The 18,245-nt window shown below is 42.9% G+C and overlaps 1 protein-coding gene across 1 annotated transcript in view; it reads left to right on the top strand.

Moving 5' to 3' along the window:
- Positions 1-8,392, top strand: part of XRCC5 (X-ray repair cross complementing 5) — a 114,598-nt gene extending 106,206 nt beyond the window's left edge. Inside the window, exons 20-21 of the mRNA XM_036756969.1 lie at positions 7,042-7,113; positions 7,959-8,392. Coding sequence (XP_036612864.1) covers positions 7,042-7,113; positions 7,959-7,973 — 87 coding nt within the window. The 3' untranslated portion in view covers positions 7,974-8,392. The remainder of the gene's footprint in view (positions 1-7,041; positions 7,114-7,958) is intronic.
- Positions 8,393-18,245: the final 9,853 nt, after the last annotated feature.

The raw sequence follows: 18,245 nt of genomic DNA, 5'->3' as shown, positions 1-18,245 counted from the left end.
AGACTCATTTGCATAGAGATGATAGCAATTGAATCCCTGGATTCTTACTGGATCACAAAGCAGATTACCAGAGAAGCTGAAGAAAAGAGGGTCCCAGGATGCCCCCTGAGGTTCCTAAGCCCATGGTTAGTGCGAGATCAAAGAAAGGAGACTCTAAAGGAGCAGTCAGACAGATAAGAGTAGTGTCTTAAAACCTTGAGAGAAGAGAGTGCCCGGAGAAGGACTTGATTGACAATGTCAAAGCCTGCCAAGGTCCAGAAGGATGGGGAGTGAGAAAAGGTCTTTGGGTTTGACCATCCTGAGGTCTTCAGTGATTTTGGAAGGAGTGGATTCATTCGAATCATGGGAGGTGATGAGGGCCTGACTTAAGGTGATTATTCTCTGTGTGACTGGAGAGAAGAGAACGGATGAGAGGCACCTAATTGGATGGGGTTGGGGCAGGGCAGATTGCAGAGATGAGAGTAGTGATAGTAGCCAGCATTTATGTAGCTTTGGTTTTGGGTGTGTTATCCCATTCTATCTTCACAATAACCTGTGAAGTTGGTGCTGTTACTTATCTCCATTTTCCATTTGAGAGAGATTCAGTGACTTGCCCAGGGTCACACATGTAAGTGCCTGTGGCAAGATTTGAACTCAGGCCTTCCTGACTCCAGGTCCAGTCCTCTTACGCACTGTGCCACTTTAGCTTCCTGAATAAAGAGAGAAGGAAAACTCTTAAGCTTGCAAACCTGGATAAGTAGGAGGAGGCCTAGGATGGGACCCTGGGCAGAGATTTGGGACAAGCCTGGGTTTGGTGAGGGAAGATACTGAGATGAGCAGCAGGCCAAGGCTCCATTAAAGAGGAAGGTGCTGAAGGAGAGAGAGGGAATGATCAGGGGGCGAGTTCCCAAAGCTCCCACAGAGACTTTACTGAGGATGCAGAAAAAGACAAAAGACAGTCCCTGCCTGGGAGGAGCCCTCTTTCGGGGGAGACAACATGCAGACAAATAGATGCAAAGCAAGCTCTATACAGAACAAATAATTATTAGAGAACAAGTACTGGAATTAAGAGAGACTGGAGAGGAAGTTTCCTGTAGAAGGTGGGATTTTGGTTGGGACTTAAAGGAAGCCACAGTGGTCATCAGTGGGAGCGGAGGAGGGAACATTCCAGGCGTGGGGGCAGCTAGAGAAACTGTCGAGTAGTAAGGTCAAAGAAGACTGGAAGGTAGGAGGGGTGGGGTTGTGAAGGGCTTCCAATGCAGACAGGAGTTTGTATTTTATCCTGGGGGTGGTACGGAGCCACTGGAGTTTATGTGGGGGAGGGGGTAGGATGGGCATGGTCAGATCTGTACTCTAGGAAAATCACTTTGGTGGCTGAGGGGAGGTTGTATTGGAAGGGGAGAGACCAAGGCCAGCAGACCCCCCCAGCAGCTGTCACAGTGATCTAGGCCTGAGGTGATGAGGGCCTGCATCAGGAGTGCAGAGAAGGGGAGCATATTCAGGAGGTGCTGCAGAGGCCACCCCAGCCAAAACGGGGAATCACGAACGTGGCCTGTGACCACATGATTATTTGCTGAAGGTGTCACTTAACTTTTCCTGCGTCATCTGCTCTCTTCTAGTAGTGAGTGACCATGGGCATTTTTACACACCCATCAAGTCGTTTGACCTCTCTGAGCCTCAGTTTTCTCACCTGTAAAATGAACGTGTCAGACTGGGTGATCTCTCAGGTCCTCTCCAGCTCTAAACCTTGTTATCTTTTGAATAAGAAATAAATAAGCAAAGAGAATTCAGTTGCAAGAAAGGATTAAAAGCTGGGGAGCTTAGGGGGAAGTGAATAGGGATGTAGAGATCAGGCAGGGGAAAGATAGTAGAAACCCATCTGGGGCAGCAGAGAGGGGAAGGAAGTGACCACAGAACAGAGAGCCACCTCTAGACTGTGACTCCCAATATTCACTTCCAATATTAGCCCCTGAAATAGGAGCTTGAAAATAGCCCTGACTGGAGAGGAACTCATGGTGGTTCTCTCCCTTGCTCACTTCTTACTAGAGTTACAGTGGTAAAAAGTCCAGACCAGAAAAAATACTTAGCAGTATTTAGCAGCAACCACGGATGCTACTGCTTTTGTTGATGTCTTGGGTGCTTGGCCAGTTCTATATTGTTTTTCTCTTGTATACATCTAAGCACCTGTAGGGGCAGCAGCTTTGATATTAAGATGGACATTGGGGGCCTGAGAAGGCAGCAGGCCCCTGGCCATTGGCTGCCATGGCACATGTGGCAACCTCACCTCCACTCCCTAGATGCAGTAGCCCTGAGCAAGTGGAGTCTGGCCTGGGCACTGACATGGTCCACACATTGTGTGTGGCTTGTCTGCCGTTGCTGATTCTCTTCTCTGTGGAGGCCCTTGTCCTGCTCCCAGGAGACTCGGAGATCTTCAGAACACAGATGAATCGTCAGCTTCCCTACCACATTCACTCTCTCTGGTGAGGTGATGACCTACAAAGGACATGAATAAAACCCTGTCCAGTGCTGAGCATAAGCAGAATGCATGCAAACACACAGTGTCCAGAAGGCTTTCATACATCTGTATATTACCCCATAAGAACTTCCTAATGGAGATTCATGCTTCCAGTAGCAGCTGTCTGAGGAGCAAACCAAGGTTAGCTCATCTGTTTCCCAATTTTAGAGACTCTTAGAACTGGATGGTATCTTAGATTTTCTGCCTTTGGATAAGACTGCATTCCAGCCATGTTGGAAAGATAGCCATCTACTCTTTTCTTAAAGATCTTCAGAGGAGGAAATAGAATCCTTTTTTGATGACAAGACAGTGATTGGGGGAAAGGGAGTGGAGCCAGTGAGGGGTGAGCTCTAAAAATAGGAGTAGGTCTTCTGCACATCCTTCACTTTCCAAATGTATTGCAGAGAGAGAATGAGCAGAGTTGAGAGTTGACTTTTACTTTGTTGTTCTGTGATCAGATTATCTATTCCTTTTATTGAGAAAACAGGCCTATCACTGTATTTTCTGCTAGAACTGTATCCTCCCCATCACTGTGCAGACTGGAAATTCCTTGCAGTTAAGAGCTTGGAGGATGGGGAATGATACGTTGAAGATAGCAGCTTTGCCAGAGGCTTTGGGAAGGATAATGGATGGCAGCTTAGCTTTTAGGCATAATTTGCTTACGCAGAAATGCAAAGTGGATCTTGTCAGGAAAATCAATTGCAGATGTTCAGTGCTTGATGGAAATGAAACTTTCTGTTTGCTGCTGTGTGCTTCTCCCTGGAAAATTAGCCCAGGCTCCAAGATGCATTACTCATATTTAATTTTATATACAATGGTCATCCTGAGCAAGCAAGCTTGTCTTAAGATCTATTCTTTAATTTCATTTTGAAGCTTGCTTTGGTAGTTGGAAAGGGACTGGAAATGGAACAGCAAAAGGTTAGCAGTATCGTAAAACCCACAAAATTTTTGGATTAATCAGTATTTTTAAAGTCCTTACTGTGTGCCTAGCACCTAAGGGATAAGGAAGTTACAAGAGAACTCTTAGATTCAAAACCTACCCATGTGAAACTTATGATTTGGTTAGGAAGATAATTCTGAAGCCAAATGTCTGAACTGAACTGGTGCATAGGTCATACGTTTGTGGCCAGCAGAGGTTTTTGGTAGTGGGTTTTTTCCCCTTCTCCCTGGCTGTGTTGTGTCTCGTCTCCCTTTTAACTGAACGTTTCTGATGTAAGTTAATGGTAGTGAGTGGGAGAGAAAGAACAGAAAAAATGTGGCCTTAAAAGTGATGAGCTTAAAGAGAGTAAATAAAAATTCTAATTTGGAAATTACAGAGCAAATTACACAGTCAGATATATAAACTACATGCAGATGAATGTTTGGCCCTCTTATTTCATTCACCTGGTTGGGACCTTTGGGAAATTCTAATCACAGTTTTAAATGGGATTAAGAATATAATAGCTACCCAATATTTCTTTGACTTCCCCTAATACCACTGGTTCCCAGTCTCAGGTCAAGACCCAAATTACTCTCGGTAGCTTCAGAGGGGAGTCAGTAACAGACAGACAGAAAGACTCGCTCCAGGACCAGTATCTCCTGTGAGTACAATGGCAGCATTGACAAAGCTGATAATTCCTCCTCCTCCACTTTCCCCCAGCAACAGCATCTTGACAGTATATCAGATAATCACCAACTCCTTGGGTGCCATGCTGCCTTCTTTACTCTCTGGCATCCCAGAAAGCAAAGGGGGAGAGAGGTGTAGAAGGAGTAGAGTGGGGGGATGGAGGGAGTGTAGGAGAACGGTACAGTCAAGAAGCTTGGGAGATGCTGGAGCATAGAGCAGCATACAGGCTTGTTTTTGCGTTTTGTTTTGCCAGAGTGATAAAAAACTCCAGATATTTGCTACTTTCTTTAGGTTTATTTTTTTATACCTTAGAGTTGTAAAGCTTCAGTTGTATCCAGTTTAAGTGCCAAAGCAAAACAAGATTGGAAGCCCTACTGTCTTATAAAAACAGACAACAAAGAACCACACGAGCAGTTGATACCATATTTTGATGCTAGAAGGCAGTGCAAACAATTTTATTCTGTTCTCAACTTACATAAAGCCCAGAAAACTTTTGAAAGATGGAGAGAGATGGACATCTGCAGCTGAACAAGAAAGCTAGGACTGACATGAAATCTTTTTTTCCCCTTCTCCACTTTATGTGGAAGCAACTGTATGAGAACATCGCTGGATGGAGGAGGCAGTCTCACTAAATTAATTTTCTGTGTACATTGTCATTGGGAGAATGAGTCACAAGGAGAGTGGGGCTTTCTCCCTCTGCCCCTCTCCTTTTGGATGGGAAAAAAAAGCAACAGCTGAGGATACCAGTACTTTTCCACCCTCTTAAATTATTTAGAATTGACTGTTCACTGTGTTACCTACTAGATCATCTTGAAGGATTGTGGCAGTATAGATGATGAAACATAGATCTTAGTGCAGTTACCTTGCAGCCTAGAGAAGAGGGACCGGATGAATACAGAACAGACATGGTCTAGTCACTGCCATGACCCTGACCAATTCCTTCCGTTTGTAGATCTCCAAGCTTCAGTCCTGTGCCCTGGTCTGCCCCAGAACTTTTGATTCTCTTTAGGATTGTCTATCTGGCCTTGTTGGAGTCCCAGAGGCACTCTGGTAATGTCTGTGGATCCCTTCTTAGAATAATACAGTTATCACAGTGTTTTTAGAAACCAAGTTCACAACCCCCAAGTTATCCCTTGTTCAGGAGATTATCTTGTGCATCCTAGTAATTGCAACCACTTTCCCAGCGCACCTGAAATTGAAAACCCCCAGACAAGGAAATTGCCATTTCCCATGATAACTCATTCTTATTTTTCATGTCTTGAAGGATCATAGAATCATAGATTCAAAGCTAGGAGGGACTGAAAAGGTCATCTAGTCCAGTCCCCTCATTTTACAGATAAGGAAACTAAGTCCCAAGGAGGTTGTAACTTGTCCAGGGTTACAAAGGTGGTAACTATCAGAGGCAGAATTTGAACTTGGGTCCTCTGACTTCAAAACCAGTACTTCTCCCATTGTGCCACAGGTTTCTTCCTTTCTTCTTACCTCTCCCACCTTGTCCTGTCTTAAATGAAGATGAAGAATATGTGATGTCTACCTTGTATGACAATCCATCAGAGGCTTGAGGATTATTCTTACGTTCTCATCAGAAAAGTTCAAACCAAGTTTTTGGTGTTTTTCTCATATTCTTCGGAATCTTACTGGTGTTGAGGTCATGAGTATCATCTCTAGTTTGTAGGAGTAGAGAGTGAAATAACAGACATGACAAGAATTGCCTAGGGAAGATAGAGGATTGGATATGAGATCATATTTACCACCCCAAAAGTCAAAGGTGTTAGCCCTCTTTCATTCACTTTTAGAATCTCCAAACACTCTACAACTTCACAAACTTCTAACGCACATGGACCATTCTGGATATATCACTCTGTAAAAGTCTTATTTGCTCCAATTACCCATTCTTTGTATATTTATTTGTAAACAAATTAAATCCACAGGCATTTATTGAGTGCTGCTGCTTGCCAGGCACTGTGCTAAGCATTGGGAGTACAAAAAGAGTCAAAAAACAATCCATACTCTCAAGGATCTCTTGTTCTAATGAGGAAGACAGTGTGGTCAGCTCTGTACAAATAAGCTATATATAGGATAAATTGGAGATCATCAATAGAGGGAAAAGGCACTAAGATTAAGGAGGACTGGGAAAGATTCCTTGCAGAAGATGGGACTTAGCGGACACTTGAAGGAAGTGAGGAGATAGACATGTTGAAGGAGAGCATCCTAGCCATGGGACACAGCTAGTGAAAACACGGAAGTCAGCAGATCGATGTCACGTACAGGGAATGACAAGGAGGAACCATGTCCCTGGATCACAAAGTGGAGGGGGATAAGATGTAAGAAAATAGGAAAGGTAGGAAGGGGTTGTGTTAAGAAGGGCTTTGATCCTGCAGATAACAAAGATTGAATGGGGGCGACACTGTCAGACTGGTGCTTAGGAAGATCGCTTTGACAGTTGAATAGAGGATAGATTGGAGTGGGGAGAGACTTGAGGCAGGCTGACCTGCCAGTAGGTATAATAGTCTAGATGTGAGGGGAGGGCCTGCACCAGGGGAGTGGCACTGTCAGAGGAGAAAAAGAGACTTAGAAGGCCTTCAAAGGCAAGAAGTAATTATGTTTATACAGTGCCTAGGTAGGGGTTCTCTGAACCTATAGCTCCTCAGTATATGTTGTTGACTGACTTAACAAGTCCTTTCAATCACTTTTGAGTCTTTTCCCCAAAAAACTCCTCTACCTTAATGCATGCTGTTGCATCCTGGATAACCTTTTTTCAAAATCCTCAGTTACATGAGGAACAGATAGGTCAAGATAATACTATACTTCTTCTGGAGGCTTTAAAAGGAAATGTTATTAAAGCAGGTATTTTTGAGTATGTGAAGAGAAGCAGAACTCTTCTGTATAGCCAAAGAGAGAGAGAAACATTTCAATAATTTGATTGACTTTATATCCACAGTTTCTGGCCCCAAAGGAAAAACCAGCTGAAGTCATGGATGTAGCAGAGGAAGGAGGAGATGTGGATGATTTAGTAAGTATTGGAAACATAGACTGGGCACTTGGATGACTGAAATTGCTTCAGCTGTGAAGACAGCCAGGGAAGCAGCTTGTCAGACTTATTTTTTCTTTACATTTGAGTTTCCTACACAATAGAGTGCCCCTACATGATTTACTCAGGTCAATTATAAATTTAATCAGATAGGTAATTTCATAATGGCAAGTGCTGGGTTCTCTGGTTTCAGTTGTGTTGTTTACAATGATTAATCCCTCCCATTTGAAGGGCTAAAAGAGAGCCAGGGAGACTATTCCTTTGATAACAAAATGGGATCATTTACTGAAATTACACTTAACCAAAAATGAGATCTACACGTAGCAATTTGTGTGGGTTTACAAATAAAAACCATTTTTAAAAGCCTAATTTTTAACTGTTGTCAGTTAGCCCAGTACAAACAAACAAGACTCATAGGAGTTTGAGGATTTCCACACTTGATCACCCTCCATTGTTGATGACTAAAAGCACTAAAGGGATGATGGTTGTGTCACTAGCTCTCCCATCTGAAAACCCCCTTCTTCTAGACCTGTAGCAGCAGCTGCCTGCTGAAGTCTGCATGTTTTGATTTCAGTTTTTATCATGAGAAGCTCTCTTCTCCAGGTTCTCTATCGAAGAACTTCCAACACAAAAGTCTCACACAGATGTGAAGTTACTTAAGGTTTTCAGTAGACTGTGTGTGCATGTGCATTGTGTGACCGTTTTCATTAAGCTGTTCCTATATGGCATTCCTTTCACTTTCCAATAACTCCCTTGTTCACAGAAGCAACTGTGAACTGGGAATGGTGGCTTGGCTGGTTTCCAAATGCTTTTTCTTTGTTTTGTAGCTGGACATGATGTAGGCTGTGGAAGAACCTAAGATCGTGAGAACAGAAGAGCATTGTGGTGGCTGCAGAAGACCCACAAACGGTCTTCCGAGGGAGGCTACCAGGAAGCCATTCCAAGAGGGACCTGTAGTTCTGACGATAACCCATAGATTCCAGGCCAGAGGCTGAACTGCGTGTTAGTATTTTCTATATGAGTCAGTGAATTATTTTCTTAAGCTACAGAAAATGTAGCTGTAGAAGTGATACATGGATGCCAAGAGAAACAATGCTGGTCCTCTTCTCAGTTTTCTGATCTTTATCATTATTACCAATGTTGTAACATTATTCAAATATTCTGTTAAGTTCCAAGTGAACAGATTCCATTCTTGATCACCTGGGCTCTGCATATGTCATTGTTGTGAGGACAACCAAAATAAAGTCGTTTTCATTGGCTACTTCTCCTGTTTTTAGCCTGAGGCATGCGTGACCTTAAGAGAGCTTTGGCAGTCTCCACTTGGTGGTAAGGTGGCTTCGGGAAAAGTCACCTTCCTGATTGTCCAAGATGATTTACCGTGTACAGTCGTCATTGAAGAGATTTATTTTCATGCTGAGTGCAAACTTATGCCTTCTGGTGTAAATGGAGCCTTAAGGGAGCATCAGGTTTCATCCTTTTTTTGCAGATGCAGAAATCGAGGCCCAGAGGGCTAAAGTGACTTACCTGAGGTCATAAAGCAGAAACAAAAACTCAGGTCTCCTGACACTGTGCTAAAATCATGAAAGACTGGTTCCTACCCCTGTCAGGACCCCAGCTCATCACTAATGCACTTTTCCAGTGAAGAAGAAAAAAGTTCCTTTCTGGAATGAGTAATCAAACCAAAAAGCCTCACTTTTCAAGGAATCAAAAGACCCAAGTTCATGTCCTCCATCTGAAGTTTACCCGGCAAGTCGCTGGCCCCTCTGGCCTTCCTGGGATCACTCTCAGGCTGTACCTCTCCACCCCCCCCCACCCCCGCTGGAAAGTCTTGTCTATGGTCCCAGGGTGGTGGCCACACCCAAGTCTTTGGCCTCCAGGTTCAGCATTTGTTCCCTTGTGCATCACTGCTGCAGTTTCCTTGTCTAAAACTAGGTAATTACTGAAGTCCCTCTTATTTCTAAACGCAGTAAACCAAAGTGATAATAGATCGCACAGGACTAACAGGAAATTTGTTCTTTTCATTTTTTAACATTCCTTACCCTCTTCCTGGTTTTCTCCTGTCTCTGGGGGAACCTCTTTTCCCGAGACAAGAAAGTGACCGAGTAGTCATTCTTCATCCTCACTTTTCCTCTTCTTTCCGTCATTTCCGACAGCTCCATAGTCAGGGCCCTGGACTTTGGGGTGCTGTGCCATCCTTATCATCAGCTGCCCCCAAATGCTTATTGCTGCCATCTGCTCTGTGAACTTAAAAGTTGCAAGCAACACTGTTGAACCCCTCCTGTAGATTACAACTGATCACTGACGCTATGCAGCAGAGTCCTGTAGTGATGAGAAGTCACAAGGTAGATGCCAAGAGATGGCATCCTAGAGGATCCTGGACATTGAGGGGAAGGAGAGGTTCCATTTGGAGCTCTAGGTCATCTTGGATCCTACATTATTAACACATGATTTACAGTTGCTTTTTTGAAATAAATGCCATTGTCTTACTAATTATAAATTCCTGCTACACATTTGTATTTTTGATGGAACTTGAAAAATTTCCTAGAAACAACAGCGAAGGTGAGGCTTTGCAAACATAGTTCCTGCAAGTAGAGACTGATGCTCGCTTGGTTTTGCAACAATATGACTTTCCAAGTGCAATAAGCTGCCAAGTTCAATTAAACATTTATTAAGCTCCATCTTTGTGCTAGGAGCAAAAGAGCTTATAGTCTCCTGGAATATGCAACATGTAAATAGGTAAGTACAAGATAATTTAGTGAGAGAGAGAGAACACTGACTATTCAGGGGATGAAGAAAGGCTCCACGTAGGAGCTGGTACCTGAAATGAGCCTTGAAAGAACAAAGAATTCCAAGAGGTGTTGAGGAGGGGGTGTATTACAGGCACGAAGAATGGCTTGTATGGAATGTTAATTTGGGGAATAGAAACTAGATCAGAACCTTAAGAAACTGACCTCTCCATTTTAGACTTTGTGATGGCTAAAACGAGGAAAGTCAGGCATAGTCTGACATGCCTACTAGACTTTTGAATGGTTAACTTCAAAGGATTCTTTCTGAGAAGCAAGGTAGGAACCCATATCTTAACAATTCTATGGGGAAGTCAGCCCAGGAGGGGTAGGAAGCTCTCAACAAATAAATGCCAAAGACAGAGAAACAGCTCTGGTGAGGTAGAAATGGGGCAGGTGCTTGTCTAGACAGCAGTGTGGATGTACAGGGAATTCAGCAGCCAGTAGATACTCTCTCCCCTCCATCCCCGCTCCCTTTTTTTTTTTTTTTTTGGGACCAGACCTAGGATTTTATTGGTGTAGGGAACTCCCTCGTGAGGAAACCCTTTCTCTCAATAGAGGTCATCACCTGCTTCTCTTACAGTCCTGGAAAGTTGCCTGGGGTATTGAGAGGTCAGATTACTTGAACAAGTCACACAGGCAGTATACATACATACATACATATATATATATATATGTGTGTGTGTATGCATATATATATATATGTATGCATGTGTGTATTCTTGGGGCTAATACCAAGGGTTGGAGAACCCCGCCCATTCCCCGACAATAAAGAGTTAATGCTTTCTGTGTAAACATTGTCCTTGAGCTACTCAAAGGTGACAGCAAAACCCAACACACAACCTATGTATGCCAGTGCAACTTAATGAACTCTACAGTGGGCTGGATCTTGGGTGGATAGTAAGCAAGCCCTCTGAGTATAAATTCTGATCTTGGCTCAGTTGCTTCCAGGTGAAGGGCACACTCGTCCAAGCCTGTAAGTATTTTTCTGGTCCTGAGCCAGCCTTTTTCAGGCCAATACAAGTCCTTTGTGGGGAGATGGCAGCAGGTCTTCGGGAATGATGTAATTTCAGACAACAACAACATACAGTGAAAATTTCCTGCTGCCGATGTCAGTCCTTATCCTTGAGGCCACTTGCTTTTTAATTGTTCAACATTTACAAGTGCCTCAGCTTGTGTACAATTTTCTCTGGGTATTAATTGGCCAGAGCACCTGAGTCTAGCTTGTAGACAGTCTGTTCTTAACTCGTGCTTGGTCTCAGGTATATGTACCAATTTGGAGGAAAACATGATGGGCTGGTTGTCATAACCTAAGGATGATTATGTAGTAGTGGTATTAGGAGATGTTGGTTATCTCAAAATGGGCAGTCCACTCAGCTTAGATACTAATGAGTATAATAAGAATGACCTTGGAAGGAGCCACTATTAGCTTAGAGTTGGAGGGGTGGAGCAGAGAACAAAGCATTTTGTAGAAGTTAGAAGAAAAGGGGGTGGGGGGAGGATCTATTTCAGTTTTGACATGCAAATTTATGAGGCTGTGCTCCAAAGAAAACAACATGCAAGCAAAAAAAAAGATTGTAACAAATCATATTTAATGTAAAAATTTATATTTGGGAGATGTTTCCCCAAAGGGTGTTGCCACATGCAGTTTACAGTAAAAAATAATAGCCATGTAGTATGTGTGTATTGCCCACATAGGTTATGTGTGTGTCCACATAAGGTTGTCAAAATGTGGTTCATGGGAAAACTTTGATATAGAATCTTGTTCAACTTTCTCCAAGAGAGACTTTGATTCTTGCCTGGATAGGAGCAGAAGGTGCCACAAGACTAGCTAATTCTACTCTCCTTAGAGAAATACCCCTGCCCCCACACCCCTCCATATTGCTAGTCTACAGGAAATGGATTTCCCTCAAGTTTAAGATACTTTCCTGGTCAATGTCATTTAGAGGAATGGATGCCCCAAGCCTTACAACTTCCCATAAAATGCTTGCTCCGCAAAAGACCATCCCAAATTGTGAATAGTTAGCAAACCTATTTATCCAAGCAGATAGCAAACAACAATTAGGAGTTATTAGAATTAGATTAGAATATACCAGACAACAATTCACAGAGTGAATGAGCTCCCCCACTAGGAGTGAGATATCTCAGTGTTTTAACAATCTGGCTTAAGGAAAGCAAAGTGAAGGGGTTGACAAGCTTACTTTTAATTCAGCATTCAAATATTATTCAGTTAGTTCAGGGGAAAAAGCCAGTACCCTGAACTTCAAAACAAAATGCAAACAAATTACAAACATCAACAGACTTTGTCTGATTCAAATCCTAACACAGTTACCAGAGTTCAACAGTTTCAACATCTGGGTTTACAAGCTGGAGGGCTCCTTAGCTATAGCTGCCCGGAGTCATCTCATCAACACCATCTCCAGAGCCCCACACAGATGGCTCTGTCCTCCCTTCTTACAGGGCTTCAGACATCATCAAACTGCATCTGAATCACCAGAGCTCAGGCTCTGGTGATTGGTTCTTGAGTTGGCCCCTCCCCTTAGGACCCTGGGAGGTTCACATCCACATGGATTACGTTAACACCTAATGGGGTTTGGGCCTGGGGCTTAGCACCTAGTAAAGCTCACTGAGATAAATTGTCACTCAAAGAAAACAAAGGCCATTCTGATTACACTCAACTAAAACGAGAGAATCCCCGATAATAACCAAAGGGAAATTTCCTGAAGTCTCTCAGGAAGTAGGCTGGACATCAGAGAAGTTTTTGGCAAACCAGCTTTCCCCTACATGTCTGCCTTCCAGAGCCTGTTTCCTTTCTCTGGATTTCTCCCCAAAGTGTATCTAGAACCACGTGTCTTTTCCCTCGAAGCAAGAAAGAAGACAAATGTGTCCCTTCTTTCCACCAGTGAGAAGAACCTTATTATGCAAGTCTAGGCTTGACCCCAGTTACATTCACAGTATCAACCGTAACAATACTACAAGCTTCATTTGTCACTTAACCGCACATTTACAGGTAGGATAGCGATTCAGACTGCAAGGTGGGTTGTAGTCAAAGTGAGACACTGACTAATGAAAAGAAAGGGTACCACGGACAATGTGTCAGAGGCAGAATTTGAACTCAGATCTCCCTGCCTCAGACGTGTGCTGACTACGAATATAAAGGCGTGTAACAATCCTTATAAGATTAGTCAGGATAAGCAAAAGCTTTCGGGAAAAACTCAGAAAGACAAAAAAGGTTGGTTTTTTTTCTGTTTTGTTTTTAGGTCAATCTAGAGAAAAGAGGATCAAAGAAGCTCTAGGACTACTTTTCAGAGTAGATAGATAATTGACAGCTAACCAATGAGAGAAGGTGGAACTGGTCAGAGGAAACATGGTGTGGTGAACTCTGGAATCAAAGGACCTGCTTTCAAATCTCACATCTTATGCTTGCTACCTTTGTGACCTGGGCAAGTCACTTAACCTTGCACCTCAGTTTCCTCATCTGTGATATAAGGGGGTTGGATTAGAGGGCTTCTGAGTTCCAACATGAAGTCCTATGATCCTGTGAATGGTATGTTTGGGTACTAAAAGAACCACCATATACAACTACTGAGCCACTGTCAGCAGCCTTGAGAACGGGAGCAGTGCCCATTTTCCAAAGCATTGAAGAAAGGCGAATGACCACATTCTCAGAAAGTGGGAGATAATGAAATCTGCCAACTATAGGCCAGTGACATTGACTTGGAGTCCTAACAAAACTCTATAGTGCATTAAAAGCATTACTAACAAACATTGTGAACGTGGGCTTTGTAATGACTATAGCTATGTCAGAGCTTCCCTTGTTTACAGGAGAGCAGATGCTGGAATAACACAACAACCATCCAATCATTAGGACTTCTGAAGCCCAGGCTGCTTGACATACCCGTCATCCTTTGCAAGTGAACTCCAGCTGAACTTGGAAATGCCTGTAGCTGCCAGAAACTACAGAACCAGCCTTGACCAGCTCAAAGAACGGCAGCAGCTGCAGACTTGAGACCTTGCTTGGGACTTTCTAAACATCCTGCTTCCTGACTTACTGTTGCTATAGATGTCTTCTCCTTTAATCTTCACTCTGCTCGAAAGCCTCTAAAAACTATTAATATCTCACTCTTTTCCATACCAGCTTTGAGCAGCTGAGAACTCTCTCCCTCTCTGGGCCCTTGCAAGCTCTTCTGTAGACAATAAATACTTTTGTAATTTGTGAGCAGACTTTTATTTTGGGTCCCTTTTGGGGCCCGGGGGGGTCTTTTTGTTAAAAAAAAAACCTCTAGAAAAGGAAACATTTTAGGTTAAGATGCTTTCCTGGTTATCCTTTGAAGAGGAAGGGCTGCCCCAAGCCTGCATCCAGATTCCTTATAACTTCTGAGCAAATGCTAATTATGCAAAGAATCATCACAAATTGTGAATTTAGTAATCCCATTTATCCGAGCAGTTAGCAAACAAAACTTAGAAGTTATTAGATTTAGATTAGACTGTACCTGACAGCAATTCACATAATATATACTGAGGGTTCATAGGGCTTCAAGAACAGGTGCTCCAGGTACAATTCATTTCTTTTTTTGACAGGGTTATCAGGTTGGGAATCCTGTGGTTCTAGTTCATCTAGATCTTAAGAGGGTATTTGACAAAGCCTCTCATATACTCTTCTGGAAAAGAGGAAGAGATGAAGCCCAGATGGGAATGCAGTTAGGTGGATTCAGATCTGTTCGAATGGCCAAAGGGAAGTCAAGCATGGTTTAATGACAACTTCAAAGAAGTCTATATATAAATTATACATAGTTCTGTGCATATTATTTCCCCCAGTAGACTATAAATGCCTTAAGAGCAGTGATACCTTTTACCTTTCTTTGTATCCCCAGGACTTACCACCATGCCTTGCATATAATAGACACTTAATAAATGTTTATTGAATGACCAACTGGGTCATTTTCCTCTGCACTTCCCATTATTGCTACTTTGGCAACCAGTTCACTTGTCTCAGTAAAGATTTGAAGAATTTTAGGTCTTCAGTCTCAGTATGTGTCAAACGTGTGACACAACAGACAAACATCCCTAGCATGGTGTTTGGTTTCATTGAAAAGCATATTGTCTACAACACAGGATAAGGTAGTTCTGTTGTATTCTAATCAGGTCTGGCCACATCCAGGCTGCTGTGTCCAGTTCTGGATGACATACTAGCAAGGACGTTAACAAGCCAGAGAACAGCCAGTTGAGGGCAACCAGTAGGTGAATGCCCTTGAGATTCTACTGATGGGGTGCTTGGGTGCTTGTGCTTAGACCCTAGTTCTAATAGCCTCTGCTTGGTTGCCTGTGCCTGAACCCCAATTCCAAAACCACATCCAGTTCTAAATCATATCTCTCCCTAGCCTCAAAATACTGTCTCTCTAGCTCAAAGGCAGTATGCCCCCGCCACACACTTATCTCTACTCCTTTCACAGTAGGCAGCTGTGCCTATCTATAGACTGATTCCCTGTGTACTAATAATTGGCTATGCACTGGGTCATGACAATATTTACTACTTACTGACCTTACTGATATGTATCCTAGATATAGTCAAATGTATAATCTCTTACATTTATTTTGTCTAACAAGACATTTGATGAGAGCCACCTAGATATTCCCAGTCAGCCCTGTTAGTTAACTTAGTGACATTTTGCAGTCAAAACCACTCTTCCTAGTAGCCTCACCTTGGGCTATTTCCCAGTGAACTCTGGGTAATGCGCCTGCGCAGTAGATACAAAAATGTATGTTCCTTTAAGAACTGACCACCCCTTAACCACTCCCTAATCCCACCCCAAAACACCTAATTGACATGTTTCACCCCTAAATCTCTTATAAAAACTTTTCCTGCATCCCTGTAAGGTTGCAGCTTCCCTAAGAACTCTTGCCCTCTGTAAAGCGTGATAAATCTTTGCCACCTTGACTTAAAGAATGTTTGAGATCATGAATTCATTCCAGACAGACCTGCCCCTCTCCAGTACTCGGGTCCTTGAGGGGTACACCCTCTCAATGACCCCGTCTGGGAACTTTAGTTTTGGGATTCCGGAATCCCTGGGTTTTTCTCCCTCAACAGTATGATGATCACTTTGTTCCTTTGTATTTCTGTTCTCTGTCTAGTCACTGTGGTGGAATCTCATTCCCTGGAGATCTTTAAGAACAAGAAACCTGGGGCAGCTAGGTGGTGAAGTGAGTAGAGCACTGGCCCTGGAGTCAGGAGGACCTGGGTTCAAATCCTAACTCAGACACTTGACACACTTACTAGCTGTGTGACCTTGGGCAAGTTGATTAACCCCAATTGCCCTGCCTTTCCCTCTCCAAAAAAAAAAAAAAAGAACAAGAAACCTACGAAGTCTCCCACCCTTTCTGTGAATCTCTCTCATTTGTTTTGGAGCAGTCCTCCCTGGAGGCAGTGGGAGAGATCCTAAAAGGTGTCCTGTAATTCTAGGAGCCTCTTGACCTATAATTTCTCCTATAAAGGACTGGTTTTTTTATTCCTAAGTCAACCTGAAGGGGAAAAAAAGAGATTGCAAAATGCATTCCTTTTATTAGTTAAAGTCTGTGCAAACACTGAGAAACTGGGAGGAATTATCTTTTGCCAGCTGGGCATTTGTGTCCCTGCTCCTCATCTATGTTTGTATGTTTTTGAGTTTTGAAAATGTGGCAAGAAATTCCCTGATGCCTATTGTTTCAGGGGCAAGATTTAGCTTCACTAATGAAAAGTCACTATCCTGTAAATTAATAATAATAATAATTGACATTTGCTAGATCATTGAGAGAGGTAGGAGGTATTCAGAATAGCCTTTGAGGCTTTTGAAGCCCCTAACACTAATCTAATTCCCTAATCCTCACCTCTGCCATCTCTCTTTATCTTAACAACCTTGTTTGGGTTCGTGAACATTGTTAGTTCATCATTCAGTGAGTGGAACAGGAAAGATGGCTGGATTTGGAGCCAGATGAACCAAGTGTTCAAATCCTCACATAACTACAGTATGTCCTCAAGCGAGTCATAGCTTCTCTGGGCCAGTTTCCTCATTAGTAAAAATTAAGGGATTGGGCTAGGTGTTTTCAAGGCTCACTCCAATTCCAAATCCACATGGCCCTTTGTCCACAGGATACTCCAATGCATGCACCATTTTTCTGTTTCTGTGTCCTTTGAAAGCAGTATGGTACAAGGGAAAGAGTGTCAGCTCTGGCACTGGAGTCAGAGGAACTGAGTTCAAATCCCACCTCAAACACTTAATAGCTGTGTGACCCTGGACACGTTACAACCTTTATGGGCCTCAGCTGTCTCTTATGTAAAGTGAGAAGGTTGAACTAAATGGCCTCTATAGTCACCTCTACCACTATGATCCTTAACCATTCCATGTATTCCCTTTGCCAAAAATGTCCTTTCCCCAGCTATCTCTGGCAAGAGAAATTCTACCTTTCCTTTGAGAGCCAACTCAAATGTTACCTCTTCCTAATTTCCTCTAGGGACTTTTGCTTCCTCAAAATTCACACAGCACTTTGCTTTTTTCATTATTCTGTAAAAACTATTGAATCATTTTGGCAATGCATGTATGTGCCATATTCCAGTTACTGGATTGTCAATCAACAAGCATTTATTAAGCCCTCAGTACATACACTGTGCTAAATGCTGGCAACACAAATTAAAACAAACAAACAAACCCAGTTCTCTCAAGGATCATACATTCTAATTGAGAAGGCAATGTGCATGTATACAGGGTGACCCAAAAGCTTTACTAGTTTAAAACTACTAAGGTTTTTGTGATACCCGGTATAACTTGGCTGATTCAAAAAGCATGAAGAAAAGATGGAAAGTGATCCAAGAAGGGAAGCATTAGCAGCTGGAGAGGGGGGACCAGGAGAGGCCTCCTTCTTTGGGTTCATGAACATTGTTAGTTTGTCACTTCCTGAGTGGAGGAGGAAAGAGGGCTGGATTTCTGTTGAAGGCACTGAGACTAGAAAGAAGCCAAGAACACTAAAAGGTGGAAGTGAGAGAGCATAGGAGATAAACGAGTGCAAAGGTGAAGGCAAAGAAGATGAAGAGTCATGTTCAAGGAACTTCAAGTAGGCCAGTGTGGCTGGATTGCCTCATGAGCGCAGAGGGACAAAGTATAAGAAGAATGAGCTTTGGAGAATGGAGCCAATGGATAATTCACAACTTGCATATATTTAGCTTTGGATTGCAGCAAATGACCGCAAATATCAGACACTCAATTTCTTGGCCAGTCCTAGCTCCCTTTGCTGACATAAGTGCTTTGGAGAGGAGAAGCTATTCTTAGACAAGCCCAAATTTAGCTCCTTACTACTGGC

This window comes from Trichosurus vulpecula, chromosome 4, assembly GCF_011100635.1.
Source record: "Trichosurus vulpecula isolate mTriVul1 chromosome 4, mTriVul1.pri, whole genome shotgun sequence".
In the NCBI taxonomy this organism is placed as follows: Eukaryota; Metazoa; Chordata; class Mammalia; order Diprotodontia; family Phalangeridae; genus Trichosurus; species Trichosurus vulpecula.
This window is presented reverse-complemented; position numbering and strand designations above follow the sequence as displayed.